Raw genomic sequence first — 20,617 nt, 5'->3', positions numbered from 1 at the left:
GGAAGGGTCTGTAACAATGGTCGTAGAGGTGCCTAAATTGCACTTCTGTATCAGACACAATGCTCACGAATTTTCGTTTGGGTGGGTATTTAATTCATCAGGCAATGTGGTGGCTAACACCGATTTAAGTGTGATCAATATCCGCCCTGGCATATCATGTGGTGATTTGGACAATTTTCTAAGCACGATCTCCATACAGCCCCCTGCTCTTGTCCTTGCTTCCGATGGCTCTCTGGCAGACAAACTGAACACCAACTCGCTAGAGCAGCAGTGCAGGCAGGTTTGGGAATATGAAGGTGGCATTACAGTGGCTCTGGTGGGAAACTCAATCTTCCGACTGGTTTCTATGGCCACAGGGAACACAACCTCTGAAGGTGTTGCCATGTCGTTTGCCCAGACACCAGACACGAGCACACACACCACCACAAAGCCTGGCAACCAAAATCACACCACACACACAAACATCACCCATGACAACGCAAAAAACATCACCTGCATTCTACTCACCGAAGGTGAACACACGAAGTTGTTCTTTACCATTCCCTTGGTCAAACGTCAGACCCAAACAACAGAAACCTCTTACAAATTCGGTACTAATGAATCCAGAAGCATGGTACACTACGAGCTACGGAGAAAGACGACACTTCTTCAAAACCGACAGACCAGTCCACACTTCAGGTGAGTACGACACCTGGACAAGATCTACAGGTGGTTCAGGCACAGTATTATATCCTCATCGCAGTTGTTGTCTCGACAATGGTGATGTCGGCCCTTGCAGGGGTAATGTGTAAAGTGTGTGCAGCATGGTTAAATGCTGAGGATAACAGGGCCAGCGACAATGTACGCGTTTCGGCTATCTCGCCTGGGGTCACCCTTCCCGGCTTGCTGAGGTCAGCTTCCCTCCCTGCACGCTTAGACAAGACAGCGCCGGATGACGCAGTCTCCTGTCGGTCATTACCCGCCGTCCTGTATTCCATCAAACATACCTACAGCGAGATCCCAGATGACGTAGCTGGTGCTCAGAGACCTCAGCCTGGTGTCCCTCACGTGCCTGTCCTAACACACATCTACAGTGAGATCCCAGATAATGAGCGTAGCGGACCCATGCCTTTGCCTTCTGATGCTGCGCAGTTTCCGCTTCGTGTCGTCACAAACAGGCGTCCGAACCGACAGCTCGTAGGGGACAACCGCATTACGTCTAGTAGGCAACAGCCAGGAATATTCATTGACACATATGGTAAGACTGGACAGATCGAAGGCCGGTGTAATCCCTTTTACAGAAACGCATCTCAAGTCGAAGGTTTGAGAGCCCGTAGACAGCTGAGGACAGCTTTGGTATCCCGGCCTGATGACCAAGGTATAATCACGTACGTCAACGCCACGGATGCAATTATGTCCAGAGGTCAGGACGTCACAAGAGCTCATATCACCTTCCTCACACTGCCTATTATAAACACTTACTGGTCGTTAGAGATCCCAGGAGAGGGAACCCATAACACACCACGGCGTGCCTCCCTCCCCGACCTCACACTACCTAACACCTACTGGCCATGGGAGATCCCAGGGGAGGGACCCTGTAACATAGCACGGCGTGCGTCCCTTCCCGACGTCACACTACCTAACACCTACTGGCCATGGGAGATCCCAGGGAAGGGAACCTGTAACACACCACAGCGTGCGTCCCTCCCCACCGTCACACTACCTAACACTGACTGGCCATTGCAGGTCCCAGGGGAGGGAAACCGTAATACAGCACAGCGTGCGTCCCTCCCCACCGCCACACTACCTAACACTGACTGGCCTTGGGATATAGGGGAGGGAACCCATAACACAGCAAGGCGTGCGTCCCTTCCCGACGTCACGCTACCTAACACCTACTGGCCATGGGAGATACCAGGGGAAGGAATAAGTAACACACCATAAGGAACGACCCTCCCTCTCAACCTATCCCTTGAATTCTGCTAACCCTTTATTTAAACTTTTTCAGGATGCGAAAAAACGTTTTTACCTGCGCAAGGTTATTTTTCGGTGGCATTTGTGTGTGTGTGTGTGTGTGTGTGTGTGTGTGTGTGTGTGTGTGTGTGTGTGTGCATGCGCGCGCGTGTATGTATGCGTGTGCGTGCGTGCGTGTTTGCGTGTCTGTAAACAAGATAACTTGAGAAGGCTTAAATGGATTGTCTTGGTATTTGGTTTGTGGGTAGGTCTTTCTGAGACCTCAAAATGATCAATTGTACTGCAGCGAAAATTGGATACATCCTACCTTCCAATTTCAACCGAAATTGATCGTTGTGGGCAGATCTTTACCGTATCATTGTTGGAAACAATTGTTTCATGACCTTCTAAGATTCATCGTCAAATTAAAGAGATTAAAAAAGTGTCAATATGTTTTGAGTGGGAATTGTCACAATGGACAAACAAATAGACTTTCTCTTTGTGAGCAAGAACATCTAATCTTTACCCAAATCCATCATATGATTGTCTTTTTTTTAACAAAACAAGTGTTTTCAACCTGTTTTATGCTTTTACACGAATTCACAAAATGCACCAAGCGTCTAGGAACATTCTCTAGTATTGCACCAAGATATTTGGTACCATAGAGGCTGGTTGAGACTTCTGTTTCATGTCCTCCAGCACATGTACGATCTCCAGACTAACCGTTACATTGGCTAGCCTGGATACCAGCCTTTTGGGCTTTAGTGTGCTGGACAGTTTTCCTGACAAAAAAAGACTACCGCCCACGTGGTTTGTCTGGGTCAGCAGAGGACCGCACAGCTAGCTCATGACGTGGTGTAATCACCAGTCAGATTTTGTGCCTTTTGGTGGGAAAGTAAAAAAAAAGGCTGGCATCCAAGCTATGAAACCTGAGCATGAATTAGTGATGTAGAACACAAGCAGATAACTATACTTGTACAAAACAAGTACTCTCTAAGCAGTGGCTTGTTTTTGTCGTGTTTTAGGCTTTTTTTGCTGGTATCTGTTGGGCGGGCACAAAAAGATGGCCAGGACGCAAAAGAAAGCCCGATTAAAAAGCCTAAACTCATGCTAAAACAAGCGCATTAAGCCAAAGCCCAAACCTCTGCTTGGAGATCTCGAGAGTACATGTACAGGATAAGAAGGATTGTTTATAAGAATAAAGACTGTGCTCACACAAAATTATAAAACAATAACAGCGAATAAAGCTAACTGTAGAATTTATCTTGTTGAACTAATTAAAGGCTCACAACGAGTTAGGCGTGAGATGGAATACTGGGTGGCCAGCACCTTTTAGTATGGAATAGAGTAACATGAAAGTAGTGATTATCAAAAATTTTTAATTTGTAGGATTATATATGTGATAACAAGACTGGCAATGAAAACATACATTGCCATGGCGACGGTGGTTGCTGTTAGGGTTATTGTTTACATGGCACTGACATGATTTCATGATTTTGAGGGAGCCTTGGTACCTGGGAAAATAAGGCATCTGTGGCAGACAGGTTTTCTTAAGGGTTTTCAGGAATGTTCCAGGAGTGTGTCAGCAAACAGAGCTGTGAGACATTCCTGTGGACATTCCATGCCTGTGGATAAAATTCCTGTACAATTCCTAGAATTCTTGCAAACTGCACACAATACTGTACCACTAGGCTCCTCCACGAGACGTCGCCAAAAATAGCAAAATGGATCATAACAGCGTAGCAGTCAGTTCAACATGGGAAGGGTAAAATGATACCATAACCGTTCTGAAATTTGTGTGGAAATGGTTTGCAAAGTCTAAAAAATTATAACATAGTAACCAATGAGCTGTAAGCGTCAGGCATCAAAATATTGTAGGAAAATACAGCAAAAAAAAACTCAATTGAGGAATATTTGAAAAAAGCAACTTGTTGTGATAGTCCAACTCCTCAATTCAACCATCCTTACACCACAGACATATCAAACTATAATTGTGGACTGAACCTAAATAAGTATGCAGTGATCTAGTTTCTGGATCATCCATCTAGTCTGGAACTCGAATCCAAATAGCTGCACCTTAAAAACACCAATTGTACAACAATACAAGTATATATATTAGTTTTCTGGGCTAAGATAGTGACATCTACCAGTTCCGAATTCACAACGAATCTTGACAATTTCTCTAATCACAAGAATTACTAGTATGTGAACGCTACGTGTATTTTCATATTTCATTGTAGGGCTTGTGTACTACATGTAGTCAAACTCACAAGCTCATACATTTCAATTCAGATGCCGAACCGGTCTAGATCTGATGTAGAATATATATACTCATACTGCGATGTGTTTTTATGTCATATATATATGGCATACCAGCGACTATATTGTACAATAATACTCACAACGTTCATTTATAAATATTGAATTGTAGGACCTCTGATCTTTAATCATCTTTAAGGATAGTCAAAGCTTGGTAACTATACGGATCACCTTTTACAAAAAAAAAAAAAACGAAAAAAAATACTACATCTATGCCTTGGCTATCCGGACCCGTGTAATGCATCGTGTCTGTAAATAAATGTGTAAACCTACTACTGTATTACATGTAGTTCCGAACTCACAGCGTAGCTCGTTCCAAATACAATTTGGTGCGCTTTTTTAATATCCCTACTGCATTGTAAGCGCCCAGATTGTACAACAATGCATGTACATGTATATACATTAGTTTCTGGGCTGTGATGGTGACATTTACCAGTACTGAACTCACAAGAGTCTTTACCATTTCTCTAAGTACAGAAATGATCGGTACGCTATGTGTATTTTCATATTTCATTGTATGGTTGTGTAGGCATTGTAGGCTGGTCGAAGAATTTCGCTAAATTGAGATATGGTAACCATAGAGATCACCATTCCAATTGGCTATCCTGCCAGGAACTGTATAATGTACCGTACCAGGAACTGTATAATGTACCGTACCAGGAACTGTATAATGTACCGTATGCACGTACAAATTGTACCTGTAAATGTAAAAAAAAACTTACTACTGTACTACATGTAGTTCCAGACTCATAACGTACTAGTAGCTCGTACATATTGGTCTGGTGACCTATATAATATACACATTTATTGTAAGCCACGTGTTCTCAAGGACTTGTATATGATCATACTAGATTGTACAACAATACATGTATATACATTGGTGTCATATACCTAGTACTGAATGCACAATACATCTTTACCATTTCTCTAAGTACAGAAATGAGGGACACGCCTTGTGCATTTTCATATTGCATTGTAGGTCATGGCAATAATACTGATCATCGTGGAACCACGAATGTCTTCATCCCTGCTTCGACTCGCCTGAACTTCTGCAGCTTCACATTTTGAACATGAAGCATACAAACACATAACTGGTGAATGGGTCATACTCCCTTAGTGAGGCTGTATGTGGTGTCTGAGCTGAGGCAAATTGGACCTGTGTTGGAGGCGTCCGGAATGTACCATGGCCACAACGTTGTCTACAGAGAGACTGTGAAAACGCATTCATCATTTGACACCTACAACGAGAAATCAGCTGGGCTTTACTCCTGCGTGTCCTCCGTCGAAAACTTCAGCAGATCTTTAATACTCATCTTTCGGAGTTCGCACTATTGTGTCAGTTTGTAAAATGTCGTGCAAAATATCATTAGGAATAGCATTGTACCCCCATATCATATCTAGACATTTTCAAAAATGTATGTTAAATCCACTGCATGATGCATACCTTGTGAATCCTGATTGTTGGCAGCGAAAAGGGCACAGGAGTTAGAGTCCTGTTACATCTGACCGAGTTTTTCTCTAACTTTGCCGAAGCACGACTCTGGGATAGCGCGGTGCATCCAGGGATAGCTTGGAGGCTATTCGGAGAGTTTATGTTGTATTCGATGCGTTTTAATACGTGCGCGCATAATGGGTGTCTTAGCGCATATTGTTAAAAAATATTCATTTTTCACTTCAAAAAAATACTACTGTCGGAAAATAGCACTTCCGGCTGGACTTCAGAACTGCTTTAAAAACGATTCTTTCGAAAAGACTCTAGCGCTAGGCAGGTCTAGCTCACCATGTTGTGGTAGTGTGCATATCAAATATTTCCTAGGTTGTAAACCGTTTTATTCTAGATTTATAATTATTATATAACACTTCTTAGCCAGAAATAAAGTTATGAATCATGATGTTTCATTGTTTTGTACATATTCTTCACGTCTGCAGCATGACCAGAGTTAAAAGAACGAAATTACCTTTTTTTCTGATTGTCCCAGCACTGTCCCCAAAATATATTCCAACTGTCCCGAAGTTAGCCTGAACTGTCCGAACTGTGTTTTTCGGGAAGTACTAGTACGTATGACAACAACTTGAAGTCAGTCCCCCAAATTACTTGTCTACTCTGCAATTATTGCCCGCCTGGGAGTCAGAACATAAGGAAATTAAGTATTAACGTTACAAACATTAATAACTTCTTAGAGTCTAGATACTAGTAGTTAACAATAGGAATAATTCACACCGGAACGTTGCCTACATGCACTCGCTTTCACGGTCATGAAGAAAGAATAACATCTGATCACCAAACTTCATTCAAGATATGCAATATGTGTAGAAGGTCAGAACGACTATATACATGTACTAGTATAGAGGCGACCAGCCCGGCGGTGAGGGAGCGGCTTTTAGCGAAAACCTTCAGAACTGCAGGGAAGGCCACGGCGTGAAATATTCAGCGATACATATTTCTCTTGTGTCAAAGAAAAGGTACATTGTAAGTTAACTGTAGCCAATACTACATGACGGCGAAAACTTTATTTCTCAACAATTTAATTTATACAGTACATAGTATAAGCAAACATACACAACACGTCTGCAATGCTCTACATGAGATACAAACATTTACATACAGTATAACTGGTCAGTCTAAGTTGTACCGGATGATACAAAACCTCTATATCCGTACACCACTTACCAAATCCCTACCAATAATGCCAACTTTTCCCACCCAACACAGGAGTTATCTTCTGTTTCCGTATCTTTTCCGTGTAGCCGGCACATGGCACGGCGGCAGCTGGCAATATTACACCGAACAACTTGTTACATATTTCCTTTGAACAACTAAACCCAAACATAGCTTAAAGCTATCTATTTAGTAAGGATGCCCCCATCCCCGTACATGGTGGCAGCGAGATCCACTCTACGATAGGTCTAGGAAAGAATGAGTTTTTGAACGCCTCAATCATTGGTTCTATCAATTATCAAGTTACAATGTAACCGAATCAATTAGGAGAGAGAGAGAAACTCACGACTCATGATCAGTCACTAAAGCAATACTGCCATGGCATTTCATGCTGTCGTTAAAGGTGCAAAAGACTTTCATGAGTTATACATGTTCTACGATGTTTCCGGATCTTAATAATACACTAGATTTTCCCTATGATATTCCTCGACCAACTTCCCTAGGTCTGGTCTCTCGCCGGTGTACGCGTCATGTCCACAGCACTTCTTGTGTCCGGCAGTCCAGTGTTGTTTCTGACAGTCACGGCTGCAGTACCGGGTCAACTTGCACTGTGCACACAGCTTCAGGGTTGATCTGTGGAATAGCGAACAGTTACACAAAAACAAGCTACTATAGGGACTACGTTAAAATCTTTAATTTGTTGGTTAAAAAGACTGAAAATTCAAATGAAAATTTATTTTATTCCAACTGTAAACACAAGACGTGGTGACAGCACACTCGTTTTTTTTCAACTTCAAAGTTCAATATATTCAACACAATATGATCAATTTGGGTCAATAACGACGTTTGTACATAAAAGAGTTGTAGAAGGCGATGGTAACAAAACCTACCTGTAGCCTGGTTTGCCACACGTAGGATTACAGCATCTCAACAGCTTGGTCTCCATTGCCTCTTGTATCAGCCTTATCATCTCCATACAGCCGCTGTCTCCGACTTCTCCGACTATGTCAAACAAACAGTACCTAATGGGAGAGATGTGATACATTCAATGAGCAGGAACTGGGAGATTCCAGTCTTCCGAGGGGTTCTCAGTTTGTGGATTTCTTTACCTTCAAGTTCACCCCATTTCCCGTGTCTGACATTCTGACCATTCCGTCTGACTTCAACCCATCCATGTGCTATCAATCTTCTCTCAAGTTTACCCCATTTCCAGTGTCTGGCCTATTGTCATTCTGTCATTTTTTTCTGCTGACAGATACACATACAAACCCACAACAAAGCCACCCAAAACAATACTTTCATACCTGGAGGTAAGAGTCATTCGTCCAACGTCCCCATGGCCCCAAATCAGTGTTTGGTCTAGTCTCCATTAGACTTCATTTGCAGTCTGGATAAATCGGTATAAAAGGGTATGAATTGGCGAGAGAAGGTAACCGGCCATCGACGATCGCAAGGCCAATATGATCGTCGATGACCCTGCGTCGATGGCCGGCTACCTTCTCTCGCCAATTAATACCCTTCTATACCGATTTCTACCATTTATTCAGCCTGCAAAAGAAGTCTGGTGGAGACTATGTTTAGTCACTGAGTAGTCTACCCTGGCTAAAGAAAACGAAAATGAACAAATAAATAAACAAATAAACGTTCGAACACTTGCCTCCTTGCAGTGAAGCCACGATAGTCGGCCAAATCAACTCTTGCTCCGAGTTCAATCAGTCGCCGAACTGTGTCGACCCGTTTGTACATACAGGCATTCATGAGTGGCGTGGTCTGTATACCGTCCCGTACGTCTAACGTTGCACCATGATGTACCAGCAACTCCACCACTTCTGTATACCCTTGGTTTGGATTATGCAATATAAACACAAATAAACATCAGCATCTATGGACATCATCACTGGCATGACCACAGACTACGTACAAAATCACTTGCCGATTAAACCAAGGGAACCGTGTGTTTTAGCTTCGAACGCAAAAAAACAACTGACCACAGTATTCCTGTGGGAGGGATACCTCATTCACGGAGTAATAACCCTATATACATAAGTGACCAAAAAAACACCAAAAAGATAACAAAACAAACTATTTCATGAAGGGATGATGTTTACGACTTCTTTTTGTTTATACTACCGTTAGTACATGTTCACCTAGGTTTTAAATCGACTGCCTACCTTCTCTCGCTGCTCCATGAAGGGGAGAGGACGATGCAATAACACCTCTCTTTGTTAGAGACGCCCCCTTGCGGAGCAGCAGTTTCACCATGCCTATGTGCCCCATGAAGGAAGCGGTGTACAGTGCCGTATCCCTGCCATATGTAATGTTGCCCGGCTGGACGTAGTCAATGTCTGCACCTGCGTTATAGCAATTAGTAAAACTACATTACACAACAGACACTTCACATCGTTGACACAATAGTAGGAAAGTTGAGATTATTTCTCTCGTTGCTGTTTTAATATATAATATACAGCCAACAACAAAATGACACTCATCATTCTATCTAAATTACAACATTGGCAAATGTGTTGCTACAAAGGAATGCATTTTTTCCACATTTTCAATGTGAGTTTGGTGATGTCAGTTCTTTGACAGTTCGCTTATTGTAATGCGAGATTAACTATAACAAAAGACATAGTGACCCCCAGCAGACTCTCCTTTTCAGTATATGTAAATTGTCTGCACAGCACATGTAAGAAAATGTAACATAAAGGATGTATAGCGTACTATTAGGAGCAAAAGAAAAGTACATGCTTGTCGTGTGTAGTCAGGTTATCGCCATATTCAGGTTATTTTAGATCACGAAAACTCCACCCAGCAAGCTTCATAAATTTAGAACCCAAATTCCTACAACTTTGATCGAGACCTGGTTGTAGACCGTGGCTACAGAAAGACATCGATCTCATAGAGGCAGTCCAAAGAAGGGCCAGTAGGATGATACCTGAACTGCAAGAACTACCTTACACACAACGGCTCAAGAAAATGGGACTAATAAGCCTCGCAATCAGAAGATTCCGAGGAGACATGTTGGAAGTATTCAAAATTGTAAAGGGGCCAGAGGGTATTGACAAGGACACACTTTTCCAACCGCTCGACACCCCCTACAATACAAGAGGCCACAGTTTGAGACTAAAAATACCTAAAACAAGACTAGAAATCCGGAAAAAGTCATTTGCAGTACGATCAATCTCTGTATGGATTCAACTACCCCAAGAAGTTGTGCAGCAAACCAGTGTGAACGGGTTCAAGAGTAGCATAGATCTACACATCGACAAGACCGTATTAGACGGAGGAGCGACCAGAGGCTACCCGCCATCAAGCTCCTGACTGCGGAGATAAGACGATATCTCTGCAGTTCAGGTAAATTCAGGTAAATTCAGGTATAAAGAGCTAGCATTTATAGTGCGCATCTACTAGACTTACCCCCATGTTGCTTGAAAAATAGTAGAAAGTGACCAAATGTTCTGAATGTCAGTAGAGTTTAATAGCCCGTCAGAGGGTAAAATGCATGTAAGTAACATAAAGCACCTGATAGTCTACAGCTAGAGGTTCAGTAAATAGTTGCTTACCAGCTTCCAAAGCCGCTCTAACGCCTCGAAGTGAGCCGTTCTCGGCAGCAGACAGCAGAGCTTCATTCACACGCTTTCCCGTCATTCCGCTAGGATCGCTGCTGTCTTGGACACCTTGCCCGGCTGCTGTCTGAAGTCGTACTGAAGACTCAGAAGCCTCAGTCATGGAGTCATGGGCAGTAGTTGCCTTGTCACGTGACTTATTGTACTCAACACTTCCCATAATCCTTTGCTGACCCCATGACCGAGGCTTTCGAGTCTTCAGTTCAAATTCAGACAGCAACCGCACAAGGTCTACACAACAACAGCGGTCCTAATGATGAACGTCGACATGGCGGAAAAAGCGAGTGAATTCGAAGCTCTAGTGCAAGCTGCTGCTTTGGAAGCTGGTGAGCACCTATATGTACATGTATTTGCTATACCTCTAAAATACAATTTACAGTATGTTACTAGAATGATGCATGCTATGTAATCTCTGAAGCCTAACGCATACTGCTAGTACTTGTACCAGTATTCAGTCTTTTTGGCCAATTTGTACAATTTTCAAGCTATAATATTTTCGCGCCATACCACCAGGTGCCGAGCCAAGTAAACTATTGCAGGTTCCAAATTGCAGTTGCTGGAGTCGTGTGTTTTCGTTGTATCAAGGAGCTTTAAACATGATGCTGAGGTTTTAACTTCGTTTGGTTCAATATGAGATACTCTAATACACACAATGCACATGCACTTTACCAACACCCTTTAGTAACCTAAATATCATTTAGTCTAGGCAGCATTTGGGCAAACAGACTGAACATACCCCTTATATACTAGTACAGTACATGTGCACACCTCCTTATGTTTATACATGTACCAGAAAAGTTGGGGCACATTTTGCAATCTACCAGTAGAGAACCAGTAGATGATTATTCAAATGTAAATTTCAAGATAAAGACACACACTACTAGCGACCCCCCTTTGATCATTGTTGTGCTGTGTAGACAATTTACATACGAGCTTTAAAAGAATAGGTACGTCTAGCAGAACTGCTGTGTGTCACTATGTCTTTTGTTCTACTAGTAGCTAATTATGCATTACAGTATATACAGCAGTGACTATATCCCCTGGAGTCTCAGTTATATTGTACATGTACTGTACTAGGATTATGTCCAAGCCTGGTAAATGTGTATCTTTCAATAGTTTGTAAGTCATGCCCGCAAGGCAGCACACAGAATGTAAAAAGTTGATAAAAAAACTCAAGTCTAGCAGTGGATGTCATCCATATAATCAAATCAACATGGCCTAAACTGTACATTACCAAACTCAGGAACAGACATTGACTACACCAAGCTGGCCAACGAGGTCGTCGCCCGTACTGGTAGGAACCCAGCTCTGTACATGGCGTCTTTCTTCGGGCATGTAGACATAGTGAAAATGCTGCTCCGCACGGGGGCGTCTCTAACAAAGAGAACCGAAAAATCGTCATCTGCCCCCCTTCATGGCGCAGCGATCGGAGGTAGGCCGTCCTTTTAAAACATTTTGGTCTGTTAGTACCGTGGCCTATAGGGACAATTCTGCTTAACACATTGACTTTTGTCTTCTCCACACTGACTTTGTCTTCCTTACACTGACATTTGTCTTCCCTATACTGACTTTTGTCTTCCCTACACAGTGTGTTGAGCAGAATTGTCCCTATCGGCCACGGTATGTTAGACTAACAAGCCACCAGGCGGCCCAAAATTGTATTCTGTTTTTTTCTTTACTATTTCATTCAAGTACTAGTAACCAACAAAATGACACAAATAGCATCCACGTCCCATGTGTATTGTACTTCCAAAGGTAGCCTTCTGAATTGCGTTGACATTTCAATAGAAATAAGTAACAAAAAACACAGTAACAAACTATACTTACCACGTCGTCAGAATGGTTGACGTTTATGACGGTTATTCGTGTTGCATAATACTATTATAGTTCTATTGTTTTCTGGAATGTAACGTTTTGTTGATGTGTATTTTTACCTCCCAAATCCAGGGTATACAGAAGTGGTAGACTTGCTTGTCCAACATGGTGCAACATTAGACGTGCGGGACGCCTACCAGAGGACGCCCATCATGGCTGCCTGTATGTTCAAAAAAGTTCACACAGTTAAGCGACTGATTGAGCTCGGAGCAAGACTTGATTTGGTCGACTGTTATTCCCAGACAGCAGACATGTAAGTGTCACGTCTTTTTAGACTGTTATTTTTCTATATGTAAGGCCATGTTGATTTGATTATATGGATGACATCTGCGCGCGCATTAATTTTTGTCTGTTTCCAAAAAGTTTTCGACCGTACTGTAAATCGTACAAAGTAGCTGCAAGATGAGCAAATATAGGTCGTAAATTGACAAAAGTGTAACTTGAGTGTGTTGCCACCACGTCTTGTCACTTGTCTTGTTTCAATAATAAAAAAAAAAATGGAAAAAAAAATGGAAAACGATACTCATGTCACAGAATGCCAAAATCCATTCCAAAGGACAAAAAGAAAACGTGAAGAAATGAAAATGAAGAGTCTATTATTCACCACGTCAATGAAAAATTTGTTCAACCTTCATGACCACCTAGATTTTATGAAGGCACCTTTTTTTGCCAAACGTTTTTTTATTCGCACACTCGCATCAGTTTTGGGGTTCCCAGAGGGTCATCCATATAATCAAATCAACATGGCCTAAATTTTGTTTGGGGTGGCTGAGCTATGGGTTTGCGTATCTGTTTGTCCGGACGGAGAAGGTTGGCACTATCTCGGCAGCATGTGACTGACATTTCTAGTAGCAGGGCATGGGCTTGACAGCACGTGGGTTAGATGATGATAGGCTGAATGGCAGGAGCTCAAAAGGTCACACACGGGAAATGGGACGAACATGAAGGTCAGGATAACCCAAAGTCATCCTGCATGTCTGACTTATCGTTCCCTAATTCCACTATAGGTACTGTTTTTGGGACATAGTCGGAGAAGTCGGAGACCGCGACTGTATGGTGATGATGAAGATGATACGAGAGGCAATGAAGACCGGGCTGTTGAGATGCTGTAACCCTACGTGTGGCAAACCAGGCTACAGGTAGGGTTTTGTCATTCCTGATATTGTTTTAGATGTCTCTGTAATATTTTTTAATATATTCAAACATTTCATGACTAGACATGGTGAAGTTATATCAACTTATTTTATGCCGCCACCAACTCAGCAATAGACAATACTCGGGAAAGTCATGTAAAGTGCCTTTCCCAATGGCACAAGGTGGGTGGCATATCAGGACTCGAGAACCCGGGAACTCTTGGTTCCGAGTCGAGCACGCTGCCGCTACACCACGCGACCCCACTCTCTGTACTCTGTGTATGTGTTTGCGTTGGTGCCTCTAAATAGTTGAATGCATTAGAATGGCAGGAAGGCAGGAAGGAAAAAGGCAGTTGATTTTTTTGTTCCTTCTTCTACAGAGCCACCTTGAAGCTGTGTGCCCAGTGCAAGTTGACCCGGTACTGCAGCCGTGACTGTCAGAAACAACACTGGACTGTCGGACACAAGAAGTGCTGTGGACATGACGCGTACACTAGTACTGGCGAGACACCAACCAAGGTCAAAGAATGGTCCGGTTGTTGACAGTGGAAACTGTAGTGTATCAGGGAGAATATTAGAACATGTATTACATTGCTTTGTTGCCGTTCTTTTAGTTAGAAATCCCTTCAGTACCTTACAAAGTCGCTAGATGGTCCATAATTGACTTTGACCTCTGTTGTCCCGACCCAAACCTACCTACCAAAATATCATGACGGTACGTGCACCACACTACAGGGTATAGCCTTAACCCTATATATGGTAACTGATATATAATCTTCTCGATGAAGGTAACAAATAGCACGTTACGAAACGCATTTAGACATTTCTCGGTATAGATATGATGCCAATGTCTTCGTAATACTAGGTGAAAATAGTGTTGTACAAATGATCTCAACTTTTGTTTTCTCACACCCGTATATTCTGTCCAAAGGGCATGCAGTTTTTTATGACTTAGTAGTGAATCAGTGTAAACAAGTGTCGACATGGCCGTGAGTAGGATTTTTACTCATCTGTTCCAGTTTCCGAATAAAGATACTCTTTTTACACAACCAAGTGTTTTATTCAGTGATTGCCTGTCACCTTCCTCAGGGAAATCAGACTGGTCCACATTGCACAAGTATGGTAGTTTGGAGACCGAAACCATTACGTCATTAGCCTCCTTGGCGGACTCTACGACTGAGCTTCTTACTTCTGGTACGCGGAAGTATTGCTTTGAGTGGCTGTGTTGTGGGTTTCGTGTCGCGCATCTTGTGCGTATAACTACATGTACGTACGAAAAAAAATGGTCAATACGCAACCCCATGTGAAGGGGGGATGCGCAGCAGTGTGACCCCCCCCCCCCCCCACACACACACACATAGCCTCTTCAGTATCAAGTAACTTTGTACGACAAATCTGCCGGCTTTTCCCAAAAATGTATTCTGTGCGAATGTAGGATGAAAGTGTAGGGCCTCTAACAGGTAGTGATACACGGGCGAAAGGTCATCACCAGACTGTAGTGCATAGTGTAGTGACGTATTAGGCGATCAAAGTCCAGGGCAGGCACCGCCTACTTTTACAGGACTCTGTCGCTACTAAAACAATCCGTGGTGAAGTCAGAACCACCGGCTCAAAAAAACACACCGGCAATTTTTTAAAGTCTACCAATTCTTCAACTGCAAATCTGCACTCGTCTTTTGGACTGGATCCGTTTCAGACCAGACATAGGAGACAGAGTAAGGAGTTAAAATGAAGGCAAGGCTGAGTGAGGACGGCACCAAACTTGTGACGACCTACGAACTCAGTCCATTCAACTTTGATCGCAGAGGCGTCCTGAAGCCCTGGACCCTCTCACAGCTGATAGCCTACTCTGGACCTGAACAGTCGGACGTCTTCTACATCCCCGGTCACCTGGAGACAGTCGCTAGCTTCTTACGATACCAGGAGTTCTACCTACACCCTGAACTCTACACTCATGTCAAGTTCAACTCCGCTGTACAGGTCGCGTCTGGGGTTGGGTACGTGGGTAAGACATCTTGGATCTGCAAGGGAGATGTTCGCCTTGCAACAACTCAAGGCGTTCTATGTCACTTCAACTTACAGCTGGTTAACGTGGACATGTCGACTCGGCAGCCGACAGATCTTCCACAAAATCTGCGGAGGAAGGGAGAGGGCCCCCGGCCAACGTTTAGTCTGTCGATGCCCTCGAGTCAACAAGCAATGTACTCCCACACGTTTAGGGTCGAGGATAATGATGTAGATGCGAATGATCACACCAGGCAATCTGCTTTCATCCGGCTATGTTACGATACGGCTGCCTTTGGTACGAAGGCCGGTAGGTACAAATCTCTATCAGGAGACGTGCTGATATATCCTGTGAAGAAAATCGCCATGTTGTTCCAGAAAGAAGCTTTCCTGGGAGACATGTTGGTTGTACAATCATGGGAACTCCCATCCAAGCCGGCCTCCTTGTTGTTTCAGGTCAAAAGAGGGGAAGATGACATTGTGCGATGTTTGTTTCAACTATATGAACAAGATAGGGCAAAGCTTTGAAAGATACTACATATCATAATATCGACAAGTACAATGTACATGATCAAGGTCCAAAGTTCAGGAAGGGTAACAATAAATACAGACTGTACCTGTGAGAACATACCCGGTCACATGATTGGTCTATTTTGAAATTTGAAACTGGCTTATCAAGTTTCTTTTTGCTCTAACACCGGGCTTAATGCCAATGACACCGGGCTTAGATGCACGCTGGTTTTAACGCTAGTTGTGTCAACAGGGATGTCTAAATCAATGAAATAGCTGTTTTTGCGGCAGAAATAGAAAACATTGAAGCATTCGCAGTCCATCTGCAAAGGACAGAACGTAACGATGTTTATTATCACGATTGTAATAGTTGCGATTGGCAAAATTAGGACTAGATGACATCTGGATAGTTGCATGTTGAGGAAAAATCGCTCGGAGGCGCTTTGCAAGCGCTATAAAATGCGCATCTAGCAGCGACAACCAGTGAGAATACTACCAATTCTTTTCTTTGATAAAAGTCCTATATAATGTTTGCCGATTTATTCTTGAAATTCATGACGTTCAAAAGAGGAATAAATATAGATTAAATGTACATTTCCTATATCCTCTACAATATTGTCAATAATACATGTAGTTTTTAATCACCCTCAAGTATCACAAACAGTCCCCCATGTTCTGTGAGATGGCTATTCTTCTCACTCAAAAACTTCACCAAATTTCCAAAACATTTGCAGTTTGGCGTGAATCCTGTCAAAAGTGCAATAATTTGTACTAATGACGGGGTGATCCTTGCAAACTCCGTACGGGCCATTTTGAGCCCCTCGAAATTTAGCCCCTGGCTGCCACGAAGAGGGCCGAATAGTCAGCCCACCCAAAAACAATAGTATGTACACCTATCCAGGGACACAAGGCGACCTCGCTCCTATCTGCTCTCAAGGACCATCAGAAGTGGTTGGACAAGATCTAAAAAGTATCTCAGAAGCAACCAAAGTAGACTGCGGGGACGGCCTCGCTGTCTCCTCTCATTTAATATTCTAAAATAAAAGCAATAGAAGTAACAGAGTGTACAAATATGATACAAGAAAGATTATACATTGTGCACAAACAGTATCCTTCTTACTTGTATTACCAAGATGGCTTTAAGGTAATATTGTCCTAAAGGACTTTACCTAAACCGATCTCTTCTTGGTTCACCACCCCTACAGGCTTGAATAGTTGTCTAACAGGGGGTCGTTATCAGAAACGTACATCTCTATTTGACACATTCTTCTCTTTCATTCTCCTCAAACTTACAGGTAAGAAACACTTTACATGTATGGATTGATTTAGTTGTGTGGCTACTGTGGTAGATGTTCGTGTAAACGTTCACTTTTGGTCATTTTTGTTTATCTGCCTTATGGCGTTCAATCGGCTAGTAAATGTACGTTTCGGGAGGAGCTTCATAAATCAATATAAATCAATCTGTCTATCAGTTTATGTAGCTATAGAATGTAAATATCAGCCGTAATGATTTGTATGTAATTTGTATGTCTAGTATCTGTATGTTTTAATGTCCGGGAAGATTAGCTGCTTACAAAATTAACGTTGTAATGTTAGCGAACGGACATAATAAAGTATCCAAAGTACTAGTGTCCTTCCGTTGGCCGAAACTTACAATGAATCTGTCCGAACTTTTGTTCAATTTTATCTGTTTTACAGATTAGCGAGCACCGAGCCGTCAGAATGAAGCCCCTCCACGTCCTGTGCCTGATGCTGATCCTCATGATCAGTACTGTGGCGGGATATCCTGACCTATCCTGGGAACGAAACGGTACGGATATCATAGCATATACAGTAGTCATTCTTCCGGATCACAGAATTATGGGTAACGTGTGAAGCCTTGCCATAACAATGTGTTTGAGACGCATGTGTACTGTGCAAGGTGTATGTTTTTATAAGGGGAAAAACGCCATTGTTCATGATAGCATACGAAGAAATCTGTAAAGTCTACAATAATACTTATTACAGTCTATTTCTAGCTATAAGGAATTAAACTCTTCACCATCTTTTTAGGGTCTGAAGGCGGTACATATCAGGCAGAAAGCGGGGAGGCAGAAGGAGCTGATGAAGAGGGAGGTGATAAAGCTGAAGTAGGAGAAAGTGATGGAGAAGAAAGTGGAGATGAAGAAAAAGAGAGAGATGATGATGATGATGATGATGATGAAGAAGAAGAAAGTGATGAAGATGACGAATCGAAAGATGAAGATGGAGATAGTGATGAAGATGAAGAAGATGAATCGAGTGATGAAGAGGAAGAAGAAAAGAGTGAGGAAGAAGAAGAAGAGAGTGAAGATGAAGAAGAGAGTGAAGAAGAGAGTGAAGAAGAGAGTGAAGAAGAGAGTGAAGAAGAAGAAGAGAGTAAAGAAGAGAGTGAAGAAGAAGAGAGTGGAGAAGAGAGTGAAGAAGAAGAGAGTGAAGAAGAGAGTGAAGAAGAAGAGAGTGAAGAAGAGAGTGAAGAAGAAGAGAGTGAAGAAGAGAGTGAAGAAGAGAGTGAAGAAGAGAGTGAAGAAGAGAGTGAAGAAGAAGAAGAGAGTGATGAAGAATCGAGTGATGATGAAGAAGAAGGGAGTGACGAAGATGATGAAGACAAAAGAAGTGATGAAAATGAAGAAAAAGGAAGTGACAAAGATGGAGGAGGCCATGGAAAAGAATATGATGGAGAAGATATTAATGAAGAAGGAGGAGAGGAAACATTTTGGGGTGATGGAGTAAAAGGAAATGATAAGAAAAGTGATGAAAAGAAAGTCCCTGGCGCAATACGTGAATGGGCGGTGAAGAAGAAATTTCTTGAAGAAATAAAGGAAGAGCACGGCAAACCAGAGGAGATGCGACTCGCCCTATGAACGAAATCCAGGATAAACTTCAGTTCAAGACGCGATATTTTTCTTTAAGAATGAATGATCTCATCTCGCAAAAAACGGCTACAAAAAATCGGTAGTTTTTGAAATCTGGGCAGGCTTTGACACTGTCACATTTAACATAACATTGGGGACAATATTGATTGTTTGCGATACTGAAATATTGAGGGTAAATTACATGCAAGGCAGGTGGTGTCTGCATAGCTGGTGTAACTGCCTTTCAGCTAGGTAGTGATAAGCAAAAGGAAAATGTAAGGTGTAAGGATTGTTTGTTTACAATTGGAACTATGATAGAGGATATATAGAATATTTTGAAATAAATTACACTTTATGCATGACAAGTAGTCTCTCACCTACAAGTCCATTTTGTACGTTACAATTACAGGATCATATATATATATATATGATGCAGAAAATTACTTATCTATATTCATTTGTCTTTTCAAATGCAAAGTCATGAATATCTATCTGTTGACCTCCCCCTTTCCGCTCCCATAAACACAACATTCTTGGCTAAGCTAATCGAAGCCCCAAAACGGTTGCTCTTACAGACCCATGCGGTTTAGCCCCGCAATGCAGCACCCGACTGCAAGAAAGAATTAAGTCATGACGTCAGCTCACCCGATAACAGTTGTAACTACGCCTAGTCACGGCGACCTCGCTCCTATGTGTAAACCAGGGTCATCAGAAAGTCGTTAGACATGGTCTAGTAACATCCGCAGAAGCAACCAATGTAGCCTGGGGGGAAGGTCCTTGGCTGGGGGTAAGGTCCTTGGCTAGGGCAACTTTATTCAATCCTTTAAAATCAAAGCAATACAATGAATAGCGTGTACAAAATTCTACCAAAAACACTGTACCTTTGTGCAAACAGTTTCCGACTTACTTGTAGCATCGATATCGTGATCTTGAAATATTACTGTGCTAAAGAACTTTACGTAATCTCATTTTGGTTCATTTGTACCCCGCAGGCCACAAGAGTTGTTGGACAGGGTTTTGTTATCAGAAAACAACGTTCATGTTGATTTGATGCAGTCTTCTGCAACCAGACGGTAGGAACAACTTCACGTGTGTGTACTTGTGTCTGTTCTGAAAATAGCTACATCAGGTTGGTTGAGTATAGGATAGGATAGGATAGGATAGGATAGGATAGGATAGGATAGGATAGGATAGGATAGGATATAGGGATTTTCTTTTACACAACCAGTATAGTCTCACCTTGCTTACAAGGTGAGAAGGTAAGCAAGGTGAGACTATACTTTGTTGTGTAAAAGAAAGTCCCTCCTTCTGTGGCTACTGCCTTCGTTGTTCGGGTAAAAATTCACCTTCTTCCATTTTATTATACATGTAACCGTTATTATATCAAACAATACTTCCGTGAAAAATGGAGGTATTGTTGGCCAGTGTGTGTGTGTGTGTGTGTGTGTGTGTGTGTCTGTCTCTGTGTGTGTGTGTGTCTGTCTCTGTGTGTGTGTGTGTGTGTGTGTGTGTGTGTGTGTGTGTGTGTCTGTCTGTCTCTCTCTGTGTGTGTGTGTGTGTGTGTGTGTGTGTGTGTGTGTGAGAGAGAGAGAGAGAGAGAGAGTGTGTGTGTCTGTCTGTCTGTGCGTGTGTGTTTGTGTGTGTGTGTGTGAGAGAGAGAGAGAGAGTGTGTGTGTGTGTGTGTGT

At 42.5% G+C, this 20,617-nt stretch overlaps 4 protein-coding genes and 1 pseudogene across 4 annotated transcripts in view; 4 read left to right on the top strand and 1 right to left on the bottom strand.

Annotated features, from left to right (window-relative positions):
* The window catches only part of LOC109477496, a 2,462-nt pseudogene extending 539 nt beyond the window's left edge, over positions 1–1,923 (top strand).
* Positions 1,924–7,004: 5,081 nt separating this feature from the next.
* On the bottom strand, positions 7,005–10,698 carry LOC109477588 (tankyrase-2-like). The gene is made up of 5 exons (XM_019778924.1): positions 10,474–10,698; positions 9,082–9,261; positions 8,568–8,748; positions 7,801–7,932; positions 7,005–7,543 (listed from the first exon to the last, which is right to left on the bottom strand). The coding sequence occupies exons 1-5, from the start codon at positions 10,694–10,696 to the stop codon at positions 7,363–7,365; spliced, it is 897 nt and encodes a 298-aa protein (XP_019634483.1). The 5' UTR covers positions 10,697–10,698; the 3' UTR covers positions 7,005–7,362.
* Positions 10,699–10,762: 64 nt separating this feature from the next.
* Positions 10,763–14,139, top strand: LOC109477595 (tankyrase-2-like). The gene is made up of 5 exons (XM_019778932.1): positions 10,763–10,862; positions 11,780–11,968; positions 12,484–12,664; positions 13,419–13,550; positions 13,925–14,139. The coding sequence occupies exons 1-5, from the start codon at positions 10,790–10,792 to the stop codon at positions 14,085–14,087; spliced, it is 738 nt and encodes a 245-aa protein (XP_019634491.1). The 5' UTR covers positions 10,763–10,789; the 3' UTR covers positions 14,088–14,139.
* A 911-nt stretch (positions 14,140–15,050) lies between these two features.
* Positions 15,051–16,100, top strand: LOC109477590. The gene has a single exon (XM_019778927.1). It carries the CDS (start codon positions 15,273–15,275, stop codon positions 16,074–16,076), a length of 804 nt encoding a protein of 267 aa, XP_019634486.1. The 5' UTR covers positions 15,051–15,272; the 3' UTR covers positions 16,077–16,100.
* Positions 16,101–19,861: 3,761 nt separating this feature from the next.
* LOC109477495 (alpha-2,8-sialyltransferase 8F-like) overlaps positions 19,862–20,617 on the top strand; it is an 8,089-nt gene continuing 7,333 nt past the window's right edge. The window contains exon 1 of the mRNA XM_019778779.1: positions 19,862–20,060. The gene's annotated coding sequence lies outside the window, so the exon portion shown is untranslated. The remainder of the gene's footprint in view (positions 20,061–20,617) is intronic.

Source organism: Branchiostoma belcheri, unplaced genomic scaffold (assembly GCF_001625305.1).
Source record: "Branchiostoma belcheri isolate BF01 breed outbred unplaced genomic scaffold, Haploidv18h27 scaffold40, whole genome shotgun sequence".
Classification (NCBI taxonomy): Eukaryota; Metazoa; Chordata; class Leptocardii; order Amphioxiformes; family Branchiostomatidae; genus Branchiostoma; species Branchiostoma belcheri.
This window is presented reverse-complemented; position numbering and strand designations above follow the sequence as displayed.

Bases quoted from the DNA above. Each gene is read 5' to 3' on its own strand.
- LOC109477590 (XM_019778927.1), top strand. From the start codon at position 15,273: ATGAAGGCAAGGCTGAGTGAGGACGGCACCAAACTTGTGACGACCTAC.
- LOC109477595 (XM_019778932.1), top strand. From the start codon at position 10,790: ATGATGAACGTCGACATGGCGGAAAAAGCGAGTGAATTCGAAGCTCTA. The intron at 10,863-11,779 runs GTGAGCACCTAT...TACCAAACTCAG, and splicing joins AGCTGCTGCTTTGGAAGCTG to GAACAGACATTGACTACACC. The intron at 11,969-12,483 runs GTAGGCCGTCCT...TCCCAAATCCAG, and splicing joins TCATGGCGCAGCGATCGGAG to GGTATACAGAAGTGGTAGAC.
- LOC109477588 (XM_019778924.1), bottom strand. From the start codon at position 10,696: ATGGGAAGTGTTGAGTACAATAAGTCACGTGACAAGGCAACTACTGCC. The intron at 9,262-10,473 runs GTAAGCAACTAT...GCTATAACGCAG, and splicing joins TAGAGCGGCTTTGGAAGCTG to GTGCAGACATTGACTACGTC. The intron at 8,749-9,081 runs GTAGGCAGTCGA...ATCCAAACCAAG, and splicing joins TCATGGAGCAGCGAGAGAAG to GGTATACAGAAGTGGTGGAG.